We start from the raw sequence: 21,342 nt of genomic DNA on the forward strand, positions 1-21,342 counted from the left end.
CCTTGGGATAAGGCCGAAAGGGAGTGGAATAACGTGCACCTACGGCAGATAAAGTTTTTCCCTCTTGCTCACAGCGGGTAAGAGTGTCTTTTACCTTAGGTCCAAATAAAGAGGACCCATCAAAGGGAGCGTTGGCGAAGGAAGACTTGAAGGCCTCCGCGAAATGACACAAACGGAGCCAGGCTTGTGCCTGCCGCTCTGCCCGCCCCTTCGGCCGCATATGAAATGAGCCTCATGGACGAGTTAGAAATCGAGATAAGGATAGCCAACTGAGAGCTAACCGACTGGGCTAGCTGCTCAGGTAGGTTACCTGAGAGGGAATCTGACAGCTCCTTGACCAGATCCCTCTGTAGCCTGGTAAAATGTGCCAAATAATTCAGGGACCGTAGTGTAAAGGCCGCTGAAGTCAGGGTGCGCTTCCCCTACCGGTCCATGCTCCTAGACTCCTTATTAGGAGGATGGACGGACGTTGAAGCCTCTGCCACGTCCTGTTGTGTAGCAGATGCCACCACCATGGCATCTACAGCCACGCCTTTGTCAAGAACTCCTTCTCGGGTGGGGCAGACAAAAATTTGTTAGGCGAGAAGGCACTGGTTCCACAGTATCTGGATGTTCCCACGCCCTCCGACAAACCAAATCCAGGAGCTCGTCGGGCGGAGACACCCAGGAGGCGGAGGGCTGAGCCCCAAAGGCCTTGAAGCACTGACTCATCAGCAGAGGGGTTTGGATATCCAGCCGCCTCGTTGCTTAAGGATCTCTAAAATGTCTGCGAATGAGACATCATCCGAGGGCGACTTTGGGGACCCCTCCGCATCATCAAGATCAGTGTCCGATGTAAGAGACTCGGAGTCCACGTGCTTCCTCTTGCACGATCTCTTCCTTGGGGCTCCTCCGAAGACAACTCGAAGAACCCTCAGGAGGAGGGAACCCCAGTGGGGTAACCTCAGGCCCAGGGCTCCGCTGCCTAGGGACAGGGGAACTGCCAAAGACCCAGTCTCCACGCCCAGGAAGGTGCCGGTAAAGCCGTGAGATGGCGAAGAAGACTTGGCCAAGGCACTCCTCATAGCTCTGCGGACCCCAGAATCCTGGGAGTGTCCGGTCCCGAGCCATGATAGCAGACGGACGTCCCGCAGCGAGAGGGAGGCTCGGAACCGACAGCATAGGTCCCAAACGTCACCCCGGGTCCGGCCGAAGAAGTCCGCGTGCCAAACTCGGACCCGAAGGCGGGTTGGAGTAAGGGTCGGAGCCGACCCTAGGATCTCCACCGGCTCCAACAGCACCTGCTCCGGCGGGCGGCGGTCGGAGGAGGAACGGCAATGGAATGGGCTATCGGCTCCGAAGTCAATTGGGTCGGAGCCGAAACAAATTTTTGAAAGACTGGGGACTGGAACAGTCTTTGGAGCACCCTGTCTATGTCCGAATCTGACATCCTCGATGACCTAGAGGAGACTGAACGGGTTCGAGTTGGCCTCTCCAACGGCCCCAAGGGGCTAGGGGACCGGCTCCAAGGCGACTCGATAACTATCGGCGCCGAAGGAATACACAAACCAGTTTCCATCGGTGCCGAGGAGGACTTAGGCGCCAAGGAGGAAGTGTCTGAGCGGACAACCTTCATCGGCTCGAGACCAGTGGAGCCGATGAAGGTGACGATGCCCCAGCCATCGGCTCGGCCAGAGGAGTCGAGACTGGAGGCATCGAGGCACTCGGCTCCAAGTCCTTGGAGCCGGAGAAGCCTGCCTATGTCTTTTGGCGGTCGGGTCCGACGGACTGGTCGGAGCCGCCCTTTCTTTTAGCAGGAGAAGGAGAGGATGCTAAAGCTTCTTCAAAAGAGGGTTTTATAAGGCCTTTCAATATAAGCTTATTTTTCCTCTCTTGGAGGACCCTCGAGGAAAAAGCGTGACACACGCTGCAGGACTCCTGCAAATGTTTCAAACAATATACACAGAGAGAGTGGTCATCCGTGATAGACATTTTAAAACTACATTTAGTGCATTTCTTGAAGCCCGAAGGCCTAGGAGCCTGAGACATTATAAGTAAAACTGAGTAACTCTCACAGACAAAACTTTGTTGGAATAGACTGACCCTACAAAGATTAACTTGTCGTTCACAATGATAACTGAAGACAGACAACAGTGAATAAATGTATAAAGGAATCCAAGAACCCCTAAGGTTCAAAGGGATTAACCAACAGGAAAGGCCCTACGGATGAAGGGAGCCTGTAACCAGAACAAACACCAATCACACACAAATTTTCCACAAAAAGTTTTCAAAACACACACAAGCACAGAGTAGCTGTTAAAACAGCTTTTTGTTAAAGAATTAGCAAATTTCTGACAGAAAAAGTTAGTGAAAAGACACTACTTAGCTCAGCCAGCTCGAGACCACGTCTTTGCTAGTTAGCGGCAAACGAGATCTGGGGGACTGGTAGTGGTGCATCCTGGGATATAGTAAGCTCAGCCAATAAGAGACTTCGCTCTTTGGCATAAGCGTGCCGAGTCGGAGCCGAGGGATCGGCTCCGAACCCATCAGTCAGAATGTAGGCGAGATAGGATCACATAACATCCTAAAGTTTGACCTACATGTAAATCAAACAATCAAGAACATCAATAAAAAACTTGGGTCACTGTATAGAATAAAAGCCTTCGTAACCCCTCCAGCTAAGATGGCTATAGCTCGCTCCCATCTTCTCTCAACACTTTTATACGCCTCCCCCCTTCTCTCCAATCTAAACAAATCTGTACTATATAGACTGTCAACCTGTTATAATCATATTGCCAGGTTTGCCACTGGAATCCCTTTTAAAACACACTACTATAGCAACCTAAAACAACTTGGGTGGCTATAACTTCCCAGTCTCATCCAATATAACCTGCTCATCATGGCTAACAAAATCCTCTGTAACCCAGATTACACACCAGCCCTTCAAAATATTATCACCCCTCCACAACAATCCAAGACTGCTTCGATCCTCAAACAAACTTCTAATTCAGACAATCAAAATCAACAACGCCACTGGAGATGCCCTCTTTGCTAATGCTGCAGGCAGAGCCTGGAACTTACTTCAAGGTGATATTACTTTGCTCTCCTCCCTAGGACAATTTAAAACTAAACTCAAACAACATATGGCATTTAACTGGCTTTGCCACTGCAACAAGCCTGGGTAACTCTCAACATGAATGTGAATAACCCAACTAACAATTTTTTGTTAATTTTCTCCTGACTATAACCAGGTGTATCTCATGTCTGCCTATGTATTCTTTGGTAATACTATTTATGTACTCTTGTTTTGCTTGTATTATTGTATCTGATAACTTGGAGCTTATCTCTCCGGGCCTCCACTGAAAATGGACATGGCTCCAGTTGGACTATCCCAGTCAACAAATGTAAAATAAAATAAAAATAATAATAAATTTGGAAAAGTGATTCCTTTCATATGAGTGGTAGATGGAGTTGTGGTAGCAAATTTTACTGCACCACAGAGTACAGTGTTTCCGGTAGCTGTTTATTACAGTACAGTCATGCTTGCATATGCATGGTCTGCTATAGGACCCCCATATAAGGGATCTGAGATGCTGGCATGTACACATCAATTACACGTTTTGTGGAACTCATAAGTATGACATGCCTACTGTATGCCTGAAATCTTGTAATTATGGAGTACAATATGGGTTTGATAACAGAGGTCTGCAGCACTTCTGTCCATTTCTTCTGGTATATATTGTGCAATTTTACCATGCATCCTTCCTAAATAATTGTGCATGAAGCTTATGAACAGTGTGCTATAAGGCAGATCTGATTGTTCAAGTCAACAAAATGTTCATCTGTTGCAATTTCACGTGCAAAAATGCAAAACTGCCCATGACATCCCTTTGTCTTATCCAAGCAAAACTGTATGAATGAGGCAATGCAGTTACAGGAATGCAATTCAAGTGAAACAATTCAGTAGCGCTAGGTCTCACCAGAATTTATGAGTTTTTACCATTTTGACAAAAAACAGTTAAAATAAGCACAATGAAATGCCTGAAGTCTCTGTGTGTGTCTTGAGTAAGAACTGCATCTACACAGTTTGTAAAAGAATTTACTTTTATGACATCATGAAAAGTACTCAGTACATGACATTTCATAGTGCATGTATATCCATATAATGATCTCATTTTATTGTACTAAAATGCATGTTAATTACATACTTCTAAATAGTGCTCAATGATACATTTTCAAGATTGATTTACAGAAGTATCAGTATCGAAAAATTTATATTATCAACAACAGAAACAAAATTTTACTTAAGACTTATTTTGCTTATATTTACAGCATATTAATTGTGCACATACACTGACATTTACAGTCACCTTGCTTTTTTAAGAGCTTTACATAGGAAACATCCTTTGTGATACTGAAAGACTGTAATAAAGCACACATTCATGTGCACACATTTCCTAATACACAGTAAGAGAGGCTGATGAAAATGAAGATATTATCACAGAACAAATGAGTATATACCACAATGAAATGTTCAGCACTATCTTATTTGTGTAATGTTAGCTTACCTGAAAGAAAATGTTTAAATTAAGACAGCTGTAGTTTATCATTAGACAATGCCAGCCCATTTTACATAGTACAGTTATAGTCACTGAACTGCTTAGGTGCTTTTCAACTATTGTAAAATACTGGAAAAACATTATCCAGTGGTGAATATGGACACTCATGAAAGATAGACATTCACAAACATGAATATCTTTTAAGTGGCTGTGGCTCTGGCTGTCACAATGTATTTCCATGTTTGCCTTTTACTGTTTTAACAATTTTTACTCTTGCATAATGTGCTGCTTACATAACAACGGTCTATGAATGTGGAACGGGCATTTACTTGAGTTAATATGAAGAACAAACACACTAGCCAATTCATCTGCATGAGCACTTCATTACCAAAATAAAACATTTTTTTTTAAACACAGACACTCAAAGCATAATCTTTGTACTCATAAGTCTCAGGTATTTTAATTTATATAAAAATATAGATACTTCAATGAAGTTAAACAACTTAACCATTTATAATTTCTATTTTTTTACTTTATTTACTTGATTAACTATGTAACATTTTCGCTGTCAGAAGTGACCAGGCAGCACTGTTTTTTTAAGTGACTTACTTGCAATCTCACTATAGAATCTGAGGGAAATGAAAATCAGCTGTATAAGATGAAACTCTGCCTTAATGGCATACAACATTAACCCTCTACAATAAACTGCAAGCAATGGTACTATACATTACAGCACACCAGTCTTCTGAATTGGAATTTATTGTTCCTAGTGGCACACTTTACATCTTAAACGGATGATTTCTCTACACAAGGCAATTTAACAGCACTGATAAGCACAGAAACCTACCCTTTTTATGAACAGTTTTACACTGTTCATTCTTCTTAAAATCTGACTTTTTTGCTTCATTAACTATACATTGGCTTCAATACAATTCAGTATTGAGAAGATGCTCAACATGATAATGGGGGGGGGGGGCAATATTGCTCCTATTAACAAAAACTTGCAAGAATTACAGATGTTGCATTATTATCTATATTTTTGGAAGAATATGAAGTCTGAAACTCAAATACCTTTCATTATTTAGTATTATTTAGCAACTTGAATACTCAGTGATTTGCTATAAAACCACAATTTTATGAGGAACAGACCAAAAATAAGATGGAAAAATCTGGACATTCTGCGAAAATCTGGACAGTTGAGACGTATGATTATAACAGACTTGTAAAAAAATACTTGTAAGATATCACAATCAGTAAACAAATGCCCTCTTTATCAGCATAAACTTCATTGTATTTTGTACAGCCTGGTTTATGCCACATACCTCCAACCTGTTACAGAGTATAAAGTCTTATTTTTCTATTTAATTGTGTATATACTTATACCATCTCTTTTTACAACTATACGCTGTGGCGACCCCTAACCGGGAAAAGCCGAAAGACATCACAACAACAACAACCCTTTAAAAACTGCTAATACCATGCCATGAAAACTTTAGTAATGCAGTTTGTTTTAATTAACAATGTTCATTACTTCCGTTTTGGGGTTAACATGTTCTCATCCTCAGATCTATTCCAAACTCACAGTACAATGTAGTGATACACCTGCTGTTGCTGCATATTGTGAAGATACAGTGGTTTTGTGCAAGTCAGATATGAGATGGAAAACAAGAACATTGCACCACAAAGTGACATGCCCCCATTCTCACTTATGACGAGCATTAGTGCATGTTTAAGGTTCTCATTTATGACGAGCATTAGTGCATGTTTAAGGTCTTCTGGGAATTCAGCTGGACTGGCCTGACTCCCCTCCACAACCCCTTCAGAGACACACAGACAAGTGGAGACAAATCAATATAACTGCAGAATAGCCACTAAGCAGTCAAGAGCACTGCATCTAAACATTTTAGGTTGCAGAATATCAGCACCATAGACAGACAGCCAAACACCACACAGTTTAGCTGCCTCTATTACTTCCATCTTTGAAAAAATGATTCTCAAGCAATGTACAATGGAAGCTAACCTTAGTGATGACCAGTTGTGAAGATATTCCCCCATGGCATCACTACATTCAGTTATCTTTCTCAAACTTTACAGAAAATGTGAATCATTATCCTTGTTGCTGGTTCACCAGTAATACTTAACATTTTTTACTTGAATTGGCTTAAGTCATATGTTACATCTTGGATACTATAGAAGACAAGACTTCCTTTGCTGTACACGCATGCTTCATTTTGAGATCTGTCTTAAAAAAACAAACAGAATCAGAATGAGCATGGCAACATTTTGCTCTGCACACACATTATGTGGGTGTCAAACTATGCTCTTCGACAATAATACATAAAAACGCAAAAAGCTTACAGCTGCCAGAATATAATTCTTCAACCTAGCATTAGCAGACAGCTCTGAAAATCTGATCTTCTTCATGTAGTTTGGATATAGACTTATTTGTTCAGACATCGCAGTTAGAAAAGGGGTGGGGAAATGGTTGGATTGTGTGAAATCAGGCAATGAGGTAGGGAGTTAAGATGGATGATGGGAAAATAATGGTTAACTAGCTGATAGGAAGGATGGTGTAGACAGGAAGTGAAGTAAGGGGTAAGGAGGAGTTAGTTGGATTATACAATCATTGTCAGTTCGGGGGGAAACTGTTCCTAAAGAATTTGATTACGTCATTGCATAAAAGGGAGAAAAGTCTATTATCAGGCTGGTGGGCAGAGATTTAGGGCTGTTATGAACCCCTTTTCTGTTCCACCTTCTCATTTATTTCTATTTGGGTTGGCATAGGGTGGTTGTTTGACAGAAGTGATATCACATTGCTTCTAATGGGAGGTTGAGTGTAAGCGAGGAGACTGCTGTAATGCTGCTTTATGTTAATAATTGGATAAAGGTGACCGGGTAACACTGTCTACTGTAATCTGTTATGTTGGAATTCATGACATTTGAGTGTTATGGAATTAAGCATATGTTTAGTTGTTAAATAAATGGTCATCTTATCCTAAATGCATGCTTAGTTGTTAAATAAATGTTCATCTTATCCTAAATGGAGTGGAGTTTTTTTTTTTTGTACTGGGGGGGGGGGGGGGGGGGTTCTGGACAAATGTAGTCTGGACACAGATTAATTTGTCCAGAGACACCACAGTAGGGAGGGGGGAATGGCTGGATTGTGTGAAATCAGGCAATGGTGTAGGGTGTTAGGATGGGTAATGGGAAGATAGGGTTAACTGACTGAGGAGTTGGTTGGTTTATACAGTCACTGTCAGCTGGGGGGGGTCAGATTCTGGTCTAGGCTTACTGAGCCCGCCCTCCCTGTCTTCTGTTTATGCTATGTTATTTAGAAGTTTGGGGGTTTATGATGGATATCGGGGGTGCACAAAGATAGAGAAAAGGGACTGTGATGAACCCATTTTCTGTTCCCCTTGCTCATTTATTTATGTTTGGGGTGGTATACTGTAGGTGTTTATTATATAAGTATGTGATATCACTGTGCTTCTAATGGGAGGTTAACTGTAAGTGAGTGGATTGATTAAACACTGCTTTAATAGTTGGCAGTTGGATGAAGGTAATTTGTTATGTTGAAATTTATGACATTTGAGTGTTATGGAACTAATCATATGTTTAGTTGTAAATAAATGATGGTCTTATCCTACACAGTGTTTTTTTTTTTTTGTGCAAGGGGGCTCTGGGCAATAGTATCTTACTGAAGTATTTTAAACACAGACTAAAAAAATATGAACATAATAAAATAAAACACGTGTGTCACTGTTGCCTTAAGGATTAGAAGAGTTTCTCATGCTCCTCTACATACAAACCATCATCTTGCAACACTATCGAAAGTTCTGAAAACAGGCAAACTAAATGGCCATTCAGCTGAGATGTGTTACAATGTGTGCAGAACATCCTTTGGCACATGGTACAAAGTTCTGTATAATTAAGCAGTTGTTTCTTATAGGTGAGTGCCCTTACACAGGTATGGTAATCATTTGAATTACATTTATTCATTCTTTCATTCACTATAAGTCACATCTAGAGACAAATCATACAACACAAACTTACACATTGCATAGCAGGACCAAAGGTTCCATAAATGCTAATAAATGTTGCACAAGCCAATATATCGGTCCTTCACTGTGATACGCACCAGTAAAACAACTATTTTTTTCATTTTACTGAAGTACTTTCTGTACATTACTAGAACTTGGGGGAAGAGGGTTTTTTGACAGACATTTTTGCTCACTATAATTACACAGTCAACATGCCAGTGGCTTTGGCATATGTTATTCTCAAATTCAAGTTTCTAACTACATTATACATTCAAAAGTAAAACCTCGAAAGTCAGCATTGTGCAGTGTGTAATACACCATTTCAGTTACAAAATCAAAAGGAACACACTCTTTGGAATAACCAGTTTCACCCTCATTATTCTGACTTAAAGGCTGTGAAAGGGGAATCAATACGGGTTGACTGCTTCGTATTATGTATAAAAGCAATCAAGTTCCCTTTACTGTCCCAGTTCAGGAATGATAATTCTTGGCTGTTTGTAATGATGGCATTTACTGATTCAGTGGAACATAAATACAAAAGCATTTTCTATCCTCAGTTGAAATAGGACACTCTTCATAGTTTAGACTAAGTACTTATTTTGTAAAAATAAATATTAAACCCAAACAATGGAAAAGGAACTGTTCTTTTATGAATTCTGTAATTTTAACCATCACACAGCATGTGCCATTTTGCTATCTGCCTTCTTGGGTGTTCGCAGATTTCATTCCAGTGCTCTCCTGCTGTTCCTTCAGCCTGTGCACCCAGAACTAATTGTCCAATAACCTCATTCCTGGACATTCGATCAGAATCCAAAACTAAGAACTCAACGCTGACATCCCGAAGGTCCTCACAGGGAATGTCAAAGACAAATAATTCATTAAAAACAGGATTTGGGCTACTCTTCTTCACATGAGTTTTCTTCTTTGAAATTCTTTTCTTGGCATGGTACAGGTTGATTTTGACATAAGGTTCTAAAAGGGGGAAAAAGTTTTATAAGTTCAGTGTACACATTAACCACTTTCTACTATGTAATATACAATTTCCTTACAGTATTCTGCTTTAGAACTTCAAAAAACAACCAAACAAATCTTGGATAACACCAGGATATAAGCCATATCAATAATGCATAAAGTGACAAGGCTTTCATGTATTGGTCCAGGAATCATTCCTATGACCTTGGCTAGAATCTTAAAAGGCCTAGCTTTGCATTCCTATGGTAGTTTTTCACCTTCATATTTTGCATATGAATAGCCCAGAGATGGGGCAAAAAGGAAATGTTGGGACAGTTACATGTTTTCCCTACCCACAAGGGACAGGCGTGCTAAACCAAGAGTGAATTTCCAGTTACTCATCCATTTGTGTGTGTGTAAACAGCTTTCTGCAAATACTTTACAAATTGCATGCTTCTATGGTATTCACAGAGCCCTTCTTCATATTTACAGCCTTAACCCAATTAATGTCAATGACTGCTTCTTTAAACCACAAAAATTTAAAAGCTTAGTAGCTAATGAGAATTCACAGAAACATAGCTCCTCTTCTGTCTAGCATCTGATTTCAGTTTCTGATATAAGCATTCTAATGCAAGAATTGTGTGGGTATATTCTGAGTGAGGTTTGCCGCACTGGTTTCTGGCCGAATAGGGCTATGACTGAAAGGTACTACGCATACTCAGGAACCACAGCAAGCATCTGTGATAAACAGCATCTAAAATTATCTCTTCTAACTTTTAATTTATATTCCTAGAGGGATACTTCACATCATCTAATGGTCATAATCTTCTTTTGGTAAAGCACTACACTTTCAGATCATGAAATATAATCTGTTAAGCTTGCAGATGAAAGCATCTTTTCAGATGTACCATCACTAAAGAATAACGCAGACCTGAATCACAAAGATGATGCAGGTAGTCTAGATTTCTGTCAATAAAACAAATCCAAAGAAAAAAACTGCAGTTGGCCCATAAAGAGACTTTTTTTCTTCAGACATGCATGATTTATTGGTCAAAATCGTCCTGACTTTGATTAGAATATGCACAAGTCTTTGTTACGAATTGGCACTGAATAAGTTATGTAAACACGAGAAGAGATTTCAGGGTGGGTGACAGCACTGAATCTTATTTCTAAGTAACTACAGTTTCTTGCAGGGAATCAGGAAAGGAGGAAAATATATTAGTGCAGTACAGCTGTTTACCACAGTTACATGAAGAAATATTAAACAAACCAGATCTGCCCCTTCTCACTGTACTGTGATCATCACGTTCTGTAAAATGGAAGGAGAGAAAATGCGTTTCATACACATAAAGGAAAAAAACAGTCACCTTCTAGTCAACCCTTTTCAGAACCTCAAGAAAAACTTGCAGCTCTGAGCACTGGGAACCAGCGCAAAGGAGGAAACCAAGAGGTGCTTCTATTTTGCTGTGGGAAAATATTTCCATGATTAGTAGACACTCATGAGTTTAGAGGCCTTAGCCTGCTAAGTAAACCCATTCCATGAGAAGCAAACAACCTGCCTCCCTGCAGAAAAACTAGGCCTTTAGACATAACTTTTTGTAATGTATGTCCTGAACTCTAAATGTTCCAGTGCTTCTCCTAGTAGTATTCAGAGAATGACTGCCAAAATGAAGAATGTTTAACCACAACGCAGAACAAAGTTTATCTAAAATATCACTGCACAAATCAAAACAAGCATTTTTTCAGAGGCAAGCTCCCCACACCTCATGATCTCATACACACTAACTCCATTGTCATACAACAGTGAATAAAGCACAAGATATATCACTCTTGCAGAAATAGCTATTTCATAGTGCCTATGTATCCACAACACAAACTACGATCAATGCTGACTGCAGACAGTTGTGCTTGTGTAGCTGCAATTCAGTGGTCATTGGTCACAAGTAAGGAAGATGTTTCCATTGTCATGACTGTTATAAATCTTTTAAGAAACACAACTACTACATTCACTGACTTTAGATGAATATACAGTGACTTTCTCCTACTGGGACACATTCTTCCACTTAAGAAGCTTGGTGAGCTCCTCAACCATAACCTGATGAGTCTGTTTTTGGTAACTCTGTTGGGACTGCAGTGGGTGGAGAAAGATATTTGCATTGTGAGGTTATGTTACTGTGCACACCATGTCTAGTCTTTCCTAACTGATAGGACACTAGTTACTAAGTGTTCTAGAAGGCTTGTGGACTGACTCCATATATTGTGAAAAGTCACTGAATGTTCCTTATTATCCTCCATGCAGAACATCTGAAAGACTACAGGCCTAACTATACCCCATCCTGCATTTCACTTAGAAAAATTATCTGTTACTTTACCAAATTTATAGCCTTTAATATTACTGTGCCCTGAAGGGACTGGTTAACACTGTTAGAGTAAGGCTGAACTCTCATATAATAATGTCTTATGTATTTATTTTTCTTAACAAGGTAGGAAGACTGGTTAAAGGTACCCTTTTCAGGAAGTACCTGAGCCAGAAGGTAAGACAAAATACAACATAAATGAATAAACATGACTTTACACAGTGCATACAAGCATATTCAGATTATATAAGCCAACAGGGAGGCTTACTTGAGATTCAGATTGTGTGCTTTATTATGCTACAGGCAGGTCATGCAAAAGTTTTTATGTGGGGACATCCAGTAGAAAGGCTTAAAAGTAGAACTTTTGAACATGAGGGTGATTAGGGATAAGTATTAAATGCATTCTTTAGGCCCCCAAGTACAAGTCAGAATTTCAAAAAGTATTTTTGGGGGGTTTGGACCATGAACCTTTAAATGACGAGAGGTAATAGAGACAGTGGTTTAAGTTAAAGGGGAAACAAGTGGCAAATATTGCTTGATGTGTGTGGGGGCAAAGGTCTGGATATTAGTATTAACTGTGCGCCCTAAAATGGCAACAGCAGAGGTATGTAGTAACACATGACGAATTGTGTGACTTTTAATGTCATTATTTAGTCAACACTGAATAAATCAGAAGCCTGATAAATTCTTATATCCATCTGTACAGATTGCAAAGACAAAAGCGCTTACTTCATTTTTATGGACAGTATTCATTAATGTTCTTAAATGTACATCTGTGCTCAAAGCTGCTTCCTTTATTATGTATTTTTTGAGGACTGGATTTCAGTGATTTTATGTTTATCCCGGTTGAGAAGAAGCCTGCTGTTTTTGGTTTGTTTAACTATGGAATTGTACAATCATGAAGTTAAGCATAGACTTCTTTAGTCCCACAGTTCTCACCAAAATAAGTGCTCCCTCCTTTGAGCTTGCAAAGGAGCTGATTTTTAAAGATGGACTGTTTTTATTTGGCTCCCATGTGGTGCAACATTGTCTGTATTATTCCAGTTTGCTTTAGATTAACACATTCACTTAAATAAAGTGAAAGATATGGACACACTGGTTTTGCACATATTTATTTTTGCACGTTTATAGGGCTCTTAGCAGTGAATTGTGATGCAAAAAGGTTCTTCTAGGCAGTTCTTGCCACATTTACTGATTTCAGATTTTCCTATCTCTTGGTCAAGGGTCACTGACATGTGAGTATCTTTAGTCAATTTCTTCCCAGAGACCATATGTATTCTTATGTTGTAAATGTGTTTGTTGCTATGCATTCCTCTTAGTGGATTTTTTTGTCAGAGTCCTATTAGCCACTAGTATTTACTTTATATTAAAACTGTTCTTGTTCATTCAAACCTGAAATTACTGAAACCCCAAACATTGACAACTTATGTACTTCCATAGTGTTAGATTTGCTTGGAGAATTCAGCCTTGTTATCCAGCAGGACTAAATGTATATAACTTTCCCGGCTACTTTTGCACCCTTCCACTTCCAATGATATCCTGCAATTTATTTACATTTTACAGATTCTTCCCAAGGTAGCATGAGAAAAACACAAAGACGTAAAGCCAACAGACCTTCCTCAACCCAAACAGGGAAAGGAAAGACAATTATAAATTAAAAATGAATTATATAATCAGAGATAACCTTATGGTAAATACAACGTGTCTGTATCAGCATAAGGGGGAATTCAGTATTCGTTAACATTTAGGATAAAATCTCTAGTTAATCATCCTAGCAGATTGGCATAAAAAACACACTCTCGACACTACGGCTCCAGATGAGGATCTAGACTTGGAAGGGACAATGTCTAATTTATAACTTCTCACAAATATTTAGAGAAGACCAAGTGTCAACCTGCAAAAATTTCAACCAAAAGTATCTTAAAGATAAAGGGGGTGTGGGGGGGGGGGGCTGTATCCCTGCAAGAAAGCCTGTTTTGTGTTTTGCTGAAAGCAGCTTTTAATAAAAAAGTGTTTTGTGGTATTTGCGATTGCATATTTTTCTTCAATGATTCATCACAAACCCCTTCTGAGGAGTGTAGGAAATGAACGACTGTTTAGCCTTCCTAATATTATTAGTGCTACCCACATAATGCCTAAGTGGCTTGCAGATGTCCATTTAATTTAACAAAAGCTAACCCTTTTCTTTGCACAACATCGACAGCTCAATGGGATGAACAAAATTTAAATTAGTAGTGACCCTTAGCATAGGTATGGGTTAGTAGTCAAAGGAGCTCTTTCTTTCCCTGTGATGAAAACGGGAATGGATAGTGGGATCACAAAGCCTGCTATTCAGTAATCCTTCTGGTGGAAGTCAGAGCTACTAAGAATATGGTTTTCCATGTCAAAAACTTCAATTCTGCCATAGCTACCAGTTCAAGGTGAAGGGTGCTCAGCTTCAATGCAATGAAAAAGACATCCCATGGAGGAAATGGCTCCCTAACTGGAGAACAGGAGTGGAATGTGTCCTGCAAGAAAACCTTGCTTACTTTAAGAGAAGATAAAGAATGCTGACAAATTTTGTCCAGCATGAAAATTAGATTTGGCAGCCAAGTGCACCTTGACTAATGAATAGCTAAGCCCAGAATCAAGAATTTCTGACAAGTACAGATGAATTTTAATAATAGCAGCTGAAAATGGATCACTGTTACACTGAACAGCCCATGTTAAACACCTCTTCCATTTCCCCTGATACATCTGGGCTCACATTTTCAGAGAAAATGAATGGATATCCATCTCCATGCTTGAGGATCCACTGGCAGCTATGAGCAGAAGTGAAGCAGACAAACTATCGCATGTACAGCCCAACTATGCAGCGCCTTTAACATAAGTTTGAGTTACCAGCTCATGCTACTGTTGGAGTCTGCACATGATGGGGCTGTCCTCAACTTTCGTAGTGTGATGGGGCATGATACAAGTTCAGGGTCAGATACATGGTAGAAGACCCATAACCTTTTGTGGGACAGGTATAACTGTGTCTGCTTGTAAGACCATGTAGTGTATTTATATGGCAAAGAAAAAAATGCAGTTTGAGTTGCCCACTCCCAGTCATGCTACTTTACAACAGAAAGTAGGCTTAATTCTGTCCTGTTGGTTGAGGTGATGGACTGCAGCCTTGCTATCTGAATTAATAGTGAAAGTATTGGTAGGAATATTTCCAGGCTTATGCTGCTCATGGAGGTAAGCAGTAGTCTTTTGTTATGCCCACTGTAATTCCTCCACAAGTACACCTACTGGGCATATGCAACGATTTATGGCTTAACTATCTAAGCTATCTAGAGACTAGGAGCAACAGTGGTTGTTTTTGGGTACACGGTATTGCTGTGCTAGTATATGGGAGGGTAACCTCAGATCAGTGGGGGATAATTAATTCTGGTGAAGCCACTGAAAAATACACAGTATTAGAAGAAGTATGAACTCTGGAGAGCCACAACATCATGACAAACCAGTCCAATCTGCTCAAGAACAAAATACATGCAATCACTAAGTTTCTGATGGATGAGATAACATAATCTTCTTCAAAGGACAGGAGGTTCCACTTGAAGCTTCTGCTGTATTGGAAATCAAAACTGTCTGGGCCAGCATGCAACAACTTAAGTAACACTGGTTCTGTGGAACCTGGTCATCTCTATGAACTTTATAAGAACAACCCCTAAAGCAAGTCTTGGACCAATGCATCACTGCTATGTATACCAAGGAGTAAGATGAGGAAAAAGGAACTTTGGCACTTGCTGTCTGTCTGAATTACAAACATATCCCAGACAAGGGATCCTCACTTCTGGAATACTGTTCTGGCAACAGCAAAAATGAGCAACCTCTTGTTGGTCAGCAACAGCTCTGCCTGCATGTAAGACAGTTGTCTACTGTGTAGTGTGTATATGGCAACGAAAAAATAGTGGTTCAAATAGCTCACTCCCAGAGTCTCATTACTTCCCAAAAGAAAGTAGGCTTAATTCTGCAGTCGAGGTACCAGACTGCAACCTTACAATAAAAAATAGAAGTTATGTTCTTACCATAACGTTCCATGTTAGTTGTCTTCTTCTCACCTTCTTTCTTGCTGGATGGGGTTTGGAGCCGACCTCGGCTCCGACTCGGCCACTCTAAAAGCTCGAGAGTTGGATCCACCGGCTCGAGGCTCCCCTTATATCCCACAATGCTAGGCGGTATTACCTCAGATCTCGTTTGTAAGCTAGGCCCAGCCAATAATAAAAAAAACAGAACTACTGGAAATGGGAGAACCCACCTCTATAAAAAGGAAGGGAAGAAGGTGACCTGAAGCCTGATCAAGGAATATATGCACAGCAGAGCATATACCTATAGCAATAGAGGTGGTAGAAAGAGAGGCCACAATCAAACTCCTCTAGGTCTGTCCAGGCTAGGGGAGGGACGAAGAAAGAAGGCGAAGAAGACAACTAACATGGAACGTTATGGTAAGAACATAACTTCTATATGTTGTTGTCTATCTCGTCATTCTTGCTGGATCGGACCGCTGCCCCTAGCCCCTTGTCCCGGTGGCCTATCGGAACAGACTCTTGAGAACAGTGGAACCAAAGTTAGCTCTATGTCTAGAAGCTAAATCCAACTTATAATGAGAAATGAAAGTGTGAGGAGTAGCCCAAGTAGCCTGCACAAATGGTGTCAATAGGCAGCCTGTCTTGAAGGCTATAGAAGTAGCCAAAGCTCTGGTGGAGTGGGCCTTAGGTTTGTTAGGCAGCTTTTGGTGTCTAATTTCATAAACAAAGGAAATCAGAGATGTTAGCCATCTGGAGAGTGATACCTTCGAAACTGAAAGTCCCTTTCTGCCTTCTGCATAAGAGACAAACAACTGGTCAGTTTTTCTGATCTGTTTGGTCCTATCCAAATAATACCTTAACTGACGATGAACATCTAGCCAATGCAATTTTTGTTCAGACCTGTTAGAAAAGTTAGGAAAAAACACAGGGAGGTCAATGCTTTGATTTAGGTTAGACGCAGAGGCTACTTTAGGTAAAAAAGGTCGAGGCCAGTAAGGAGCAATGAGGATCAATGAGGCCTTCTGAGCGATAGCTTTCTGTATCACTTGAGAGATTAGTGGGAAGAGAGGGAATGCATACAGAAGTCCCCGGGGCCAAACTTGGACTAGAGCGTCTCTGCTGGGCTGGCCTGGTAAGGGGAAGAGGGTGAAATAATCTTTGCACTTGCTGTTTTGGGGAGTAGCAAAAAGGTCGCAGCAAGGCTGACCCCACTTGAGAAAAACTTTCTCCAAGATAGAATCTTTCAGAGACCACTGCTAGGCATGAGGATAGCTCTGCTCAACTTGTCCGATAAGATTGACTTCCCGGAATGTGTTGCTATCAGAAAACGCTGAGAAGAAATCGCCCATTGCCACAGTCTGAGTGCTTCTCGACATAGGGGTAGGACTTGGTTCCGCCTTGTTTGTTGATATACCACACTACAGACATGTTGTCCATCTGAATTGCTATCGCTCCCAAGGGAAGAGAGTCTTGAAGGGCTTGCAACGCTAAAAGCACTGCTCTCATCTCTAGAACATTTATATGCAAGTGGCTCGATTGGTTGCCATATGCCCTGGACTGTTCTGCCCTGATAATGCCCCCACCCGATCAGGGAGGCGTCCGCTGTCAGAGTAGCAACCGGAGGGGAAGGACAAAGGGTCTTCCTAGGAAGAGCTGGGGAAGAAATCCACCAAAGAAGATGATTCCTGCATGCTTGCGTAATCACAATGGTGTCGGACATCGGAAGTTGCTGGTACGACCACTGTGTGAAGAGCATCCATTGAAGGATTCTCATGTGAAATCTGGCTAAAAGAAGTAGAGGGATACCAGCCGCCATAATCCCCAGTACTTTTAGAACCAATCTGACTTTGACTCTGTTGCTGTGGAATAGAAGGGAGACCAGTTTGTGTATGTCTGCTATTCTTTGGTCTGTAAGTCTTGCAGACATGTTGACTGTATCTAGATTTACGCCTATGAAGGTAATAACACGACAAGGCGACAAAACAGACTTTTCGCAATTTATTGAGATACCTAACTTTTGAAAAATGCGAAAGGTGTAGTCTCTGGCAATCAGAAGAAGATGCTTGGTAGGAGCTGTGAGGAGCCAGTCGTCTAAGTATGAAAACACCTGGAATCCTTGACGTCTCAGATGAGAAGCTACCACTGCCATGCATTTGGTAAACACCGGGGCAGTGGTGAGTCCAAAGGGCAGGGCTCTGAATTGAAAGTGACTGGTTCCCAGCCTGAAGCGGAGGAATCTCCTGGAGCGCCTGTTCATTTTATATGATAGTACGATCCTGAAGGTCTATAGAGCACATCCAGTTTCCTTTCCCAATAGGGTAGGATGGATTGTAGCGTGACCAGACGAAATCTTGTTTTCTTGACAGACTTGTTCAAGATACTGAGATCCAAAATTGGTCTCCAGTCCCCTGTTTTCTTTGGAATCAAAAAGAACCTGGAGTAGATTCCGGATCCTTGCTGGTCTGCTGGCACTGGCTGAATGGCTCTTTTTGCAAGCAGCTTTGAAGTTTACAATGCTACTAGATCCCTTTGAGCGGGTGGAACATCTGGAAGGGATTTTTGGATTGGTTTGGAATGCTAAAGAACGGAATGGAATAGCCTTCGAAATGATGGACTGTACCCACTTGTCTTGAGTTAGGATCGCCAGGCTTCTGGGTACAGTGATCTTCCCCGACTGCCTCCGGGTGGACAGTCGGGCAACACCTCAGGGATGCTGGAAGGGCTTATCGGAAAAGGTTTCTCGATTGCCCTGGTTCTGCGGACCCCCTGCCTCTAGGGCGATCGCCTACCATTATTGTTCCCCTCTGCCTCTAGAGGGGAACCGACTCTGGCCAGGCAAAGTTCCTTGAGATTGTTTATGAACCACATCTTTCCACTTTTCTGGCCTTTGGGGTAAGGTCTAGAAGGAGTAGAAAACGGACTCACGGCAGAAAGAGTTTTGCCATCTGTCTCGCACCTTGTCAAGGTTTCTTTCACTTGAGGACCAAAAAGAGACGATCCATCAAACGGGAATTAGTGAAAGACGCTTTAAAGGGGTCCGCAAATTACACAGCCGCATCCAGGCATGCCGCGAAGGCCACACCTGTCCCTGGCTCTGCTCGCCCATCAGCCGCATATGAAAGGAGGCGATGGAGGAGTTAGCTATAGAATTTAGGTAGCCAGCTGAGTGTTCATCTTATCCTGAAAACCCGCAGCTGTAGGATCCTTAACATCTCACTCGCTTCCTTGATCAGGTCTCTTTGAAGATGAGTGAAATGACAGAGGTAGTTCAGCTTAACGCTAGCAAAGGTCGCTGACTAAAACATCCGCTTCCGCACCTGTCCATAGCCCTAGATTCCTTGTTCGCCGCATCGACCGGCACCGAAGGATCAGCTAGCTCCTTCTTAGTGGCAGCAGCTACCAGCACAGGATCCACAGAAACTCCTTAGTCAGAAATTGCTTATCTGCTGGTGCTGTGATAAACTTTGAAGGTCTCCTGGGGCTAGGGTCCACAGAGTCAGGAGCCGCCCAAGCCTTTTAGCTACCACCTGCATGAGGGGGTCAAAGGGGGACACCCAGGAGGTGGAAGGGCGAGAGCCAAACGCCTCAAGATACACAGATTCATCCTCCGAACGGTTAAGGGTTGGCCAATTTCCCCTCTGTTTCAGGATCTCTAGAATGTCTGCAAAGGAGACATCTTCAGAAGGGGAACGGGGAACCCTCGAATCCTCTAAATCTGTGTCAGAGGTGACAGACTCAGGTGAGTCTATGTGCTTTCTTACACTTCTCTTCCTAGGGGCTCCCTGCCAATTCAGGAGAGGCCTCGAAGAGGATGAGATCCCCACAGGGGATTCTTGAGGAGCTGGCTCTCTGCGGTCTGGGATGAGGGAGTGAGTAGACATAACCTGAGGCACCGAAGAGGGAGGGGCGGACGGAGCCGATTGTGGGGTTGAACCAGGTTCCAACACACTCCGCATGACCTCGAACGCACCTCTGTCAGGCAGAGCCAGAGGTCCCCGCTCCGAAAAGCTGAAAACCTCCCTCGGCACCGACAGCGATGGCTCCGACGCCGATGTCGGAGCCGAACTCACCAGCTCCGAAGCACCGAGAGGGAGAGCGGGGTAGGACAAGGGTTCGATGCCACTCACCCCCTCGGAGCCGATGAGGGAAGTCCGGCGCCGAGATTCTTCCAAGGAAGAAATCGGAGCCGACGACGGAGCCGAAGACAATTGTATCGGCTTCGACGGTATCACAGTCTCGGGTCCAACGCCCGCCCGAGCTCAAAGGAGTCGGAGGAGGAATATTCTGAGAAATAGGGTTGAGCATCGACTGATGAGTCGGGCTCTGAAGCATCTGGGCCAGTGCCTCGGACTTAAGAAGTCGACTCACTACCCTCTGAAGGTCATGGTCCAAAGCCTCAAGACCTAGAGGAGTGCGATCTATGGCTCCGTTCAGACAGCAGGGGAGAAGCTGTAGCCGAATGAACGGAGCCGAGGGACGGTGACCTTGACCTCTTCCTAGAGGTCGGTTCAAAGCCTGATCGAGCTGACTTAGCACTTAAAACCTCGGCTCCGCCGGAGCCGAGGGAACCACCGTGGAAGTTAGAGTCTCATCGGCTCCAGCCGGAGCCGATGCAGGAGTAGACTTAGAAGTCTTAGGTGCCGACTCAGTAACTGGAGCAAGACCTAGAAGCCTTAGAGGGTTTGCCCAAGATACAGTCGGGGACCTCAGGCTTTAACAAGCCCCGTGAAATAAGCTTGTTCTTTTTTCCTGCAGGACTCTAGGGCTGAAGCCATGGCATACAGCACAAGAGTCCTGCAGGTGTAAAGGTCCCAGGTAGACAAGAAGTGTGACCGTCTGTCAAGAGACATTTTCTGACAGCACGAGTCACACTTCTTGAAGCCTGAGACCTTCGAATCCTTAGACATGACACAAAACAAGTGCAATCACACTCAACACAAACACACCGATTACACTGTAGAGTAAGTAAAGGTAATTTAAACTAATTTAAACTAACTTAAACTAATTTAAAGTTAGTAGTTTAGAAATCTTAAGTCCCTACAGAAAAACACACACACACCTCTGAGGGATAGGAGGGCCCAAGGCCTAAGGGAAGAACAGATAAGTTCTTGTGATAAGGAGTGGGAGAAAACACAGGAAAGGGAATAGAAACCTTTAAAATAAGGGGATACTAACCAAAAAACTAATTTAAAAGGGGTTTACTAAGTTTTTAAAACTATTTGGTACACTAACCTGGAGCCGGTAAAAGCAACACACCTCGATAGCTGTAGCGGCAAACGAGATCTGAGGTAATACCGCCTAGCATTGTGGGATATAAGGGGAGCCTCGAGCCGGTGGATCCAACTCTCGAGCTTTTAGAGTGGCCGTGTCGGAGCCGAGGTCGGCTCCAAACCCCATCCAGCAA

General features: G+C 42.3%; 1 protein-coding gene across 1 annotated transcript in view; it reads right to left on the bottom strand.

Annotated features, from left to right (window-relative positions):
* Nucleotides 1-4,062: 4,062 nt before the first annotated feature.
* The window catches only part of SYT4 (synaptotagmin 4), a 157,822-nt gene continuing 140,542 nt past the window's right edge, over nucleotides 4,063-21,342 (bottom strand). The window contains exon 4 of the mRNA XM_044078979.1: nucleotides 4,063-9,550. Coding sequence (XP_043934914.1) covers nucleotides 9,243-9,550 — 308 coding nt within the window. The 3' untranslated portion in view covers nucleotides 4,063-9,242. The remainder of the gene's footprint in view (nucleotides 9,551-21,342) is intronic.

This window comes from Protopterus annectens, chromosome 1.part1 (assembly GCF_019279795.1).
Source record: "Protopterus annectens isolate FY-2018-M chromosome 1.part1, PAN1.0, whole genome shotgun sequence".
In the NCBI taxonomy this organism is placed as follows: Eukaryota; Metazoa; Chordata; order Ceratodontiformes; family Protopteridae; genus Protopterus; species Protopterus annectens.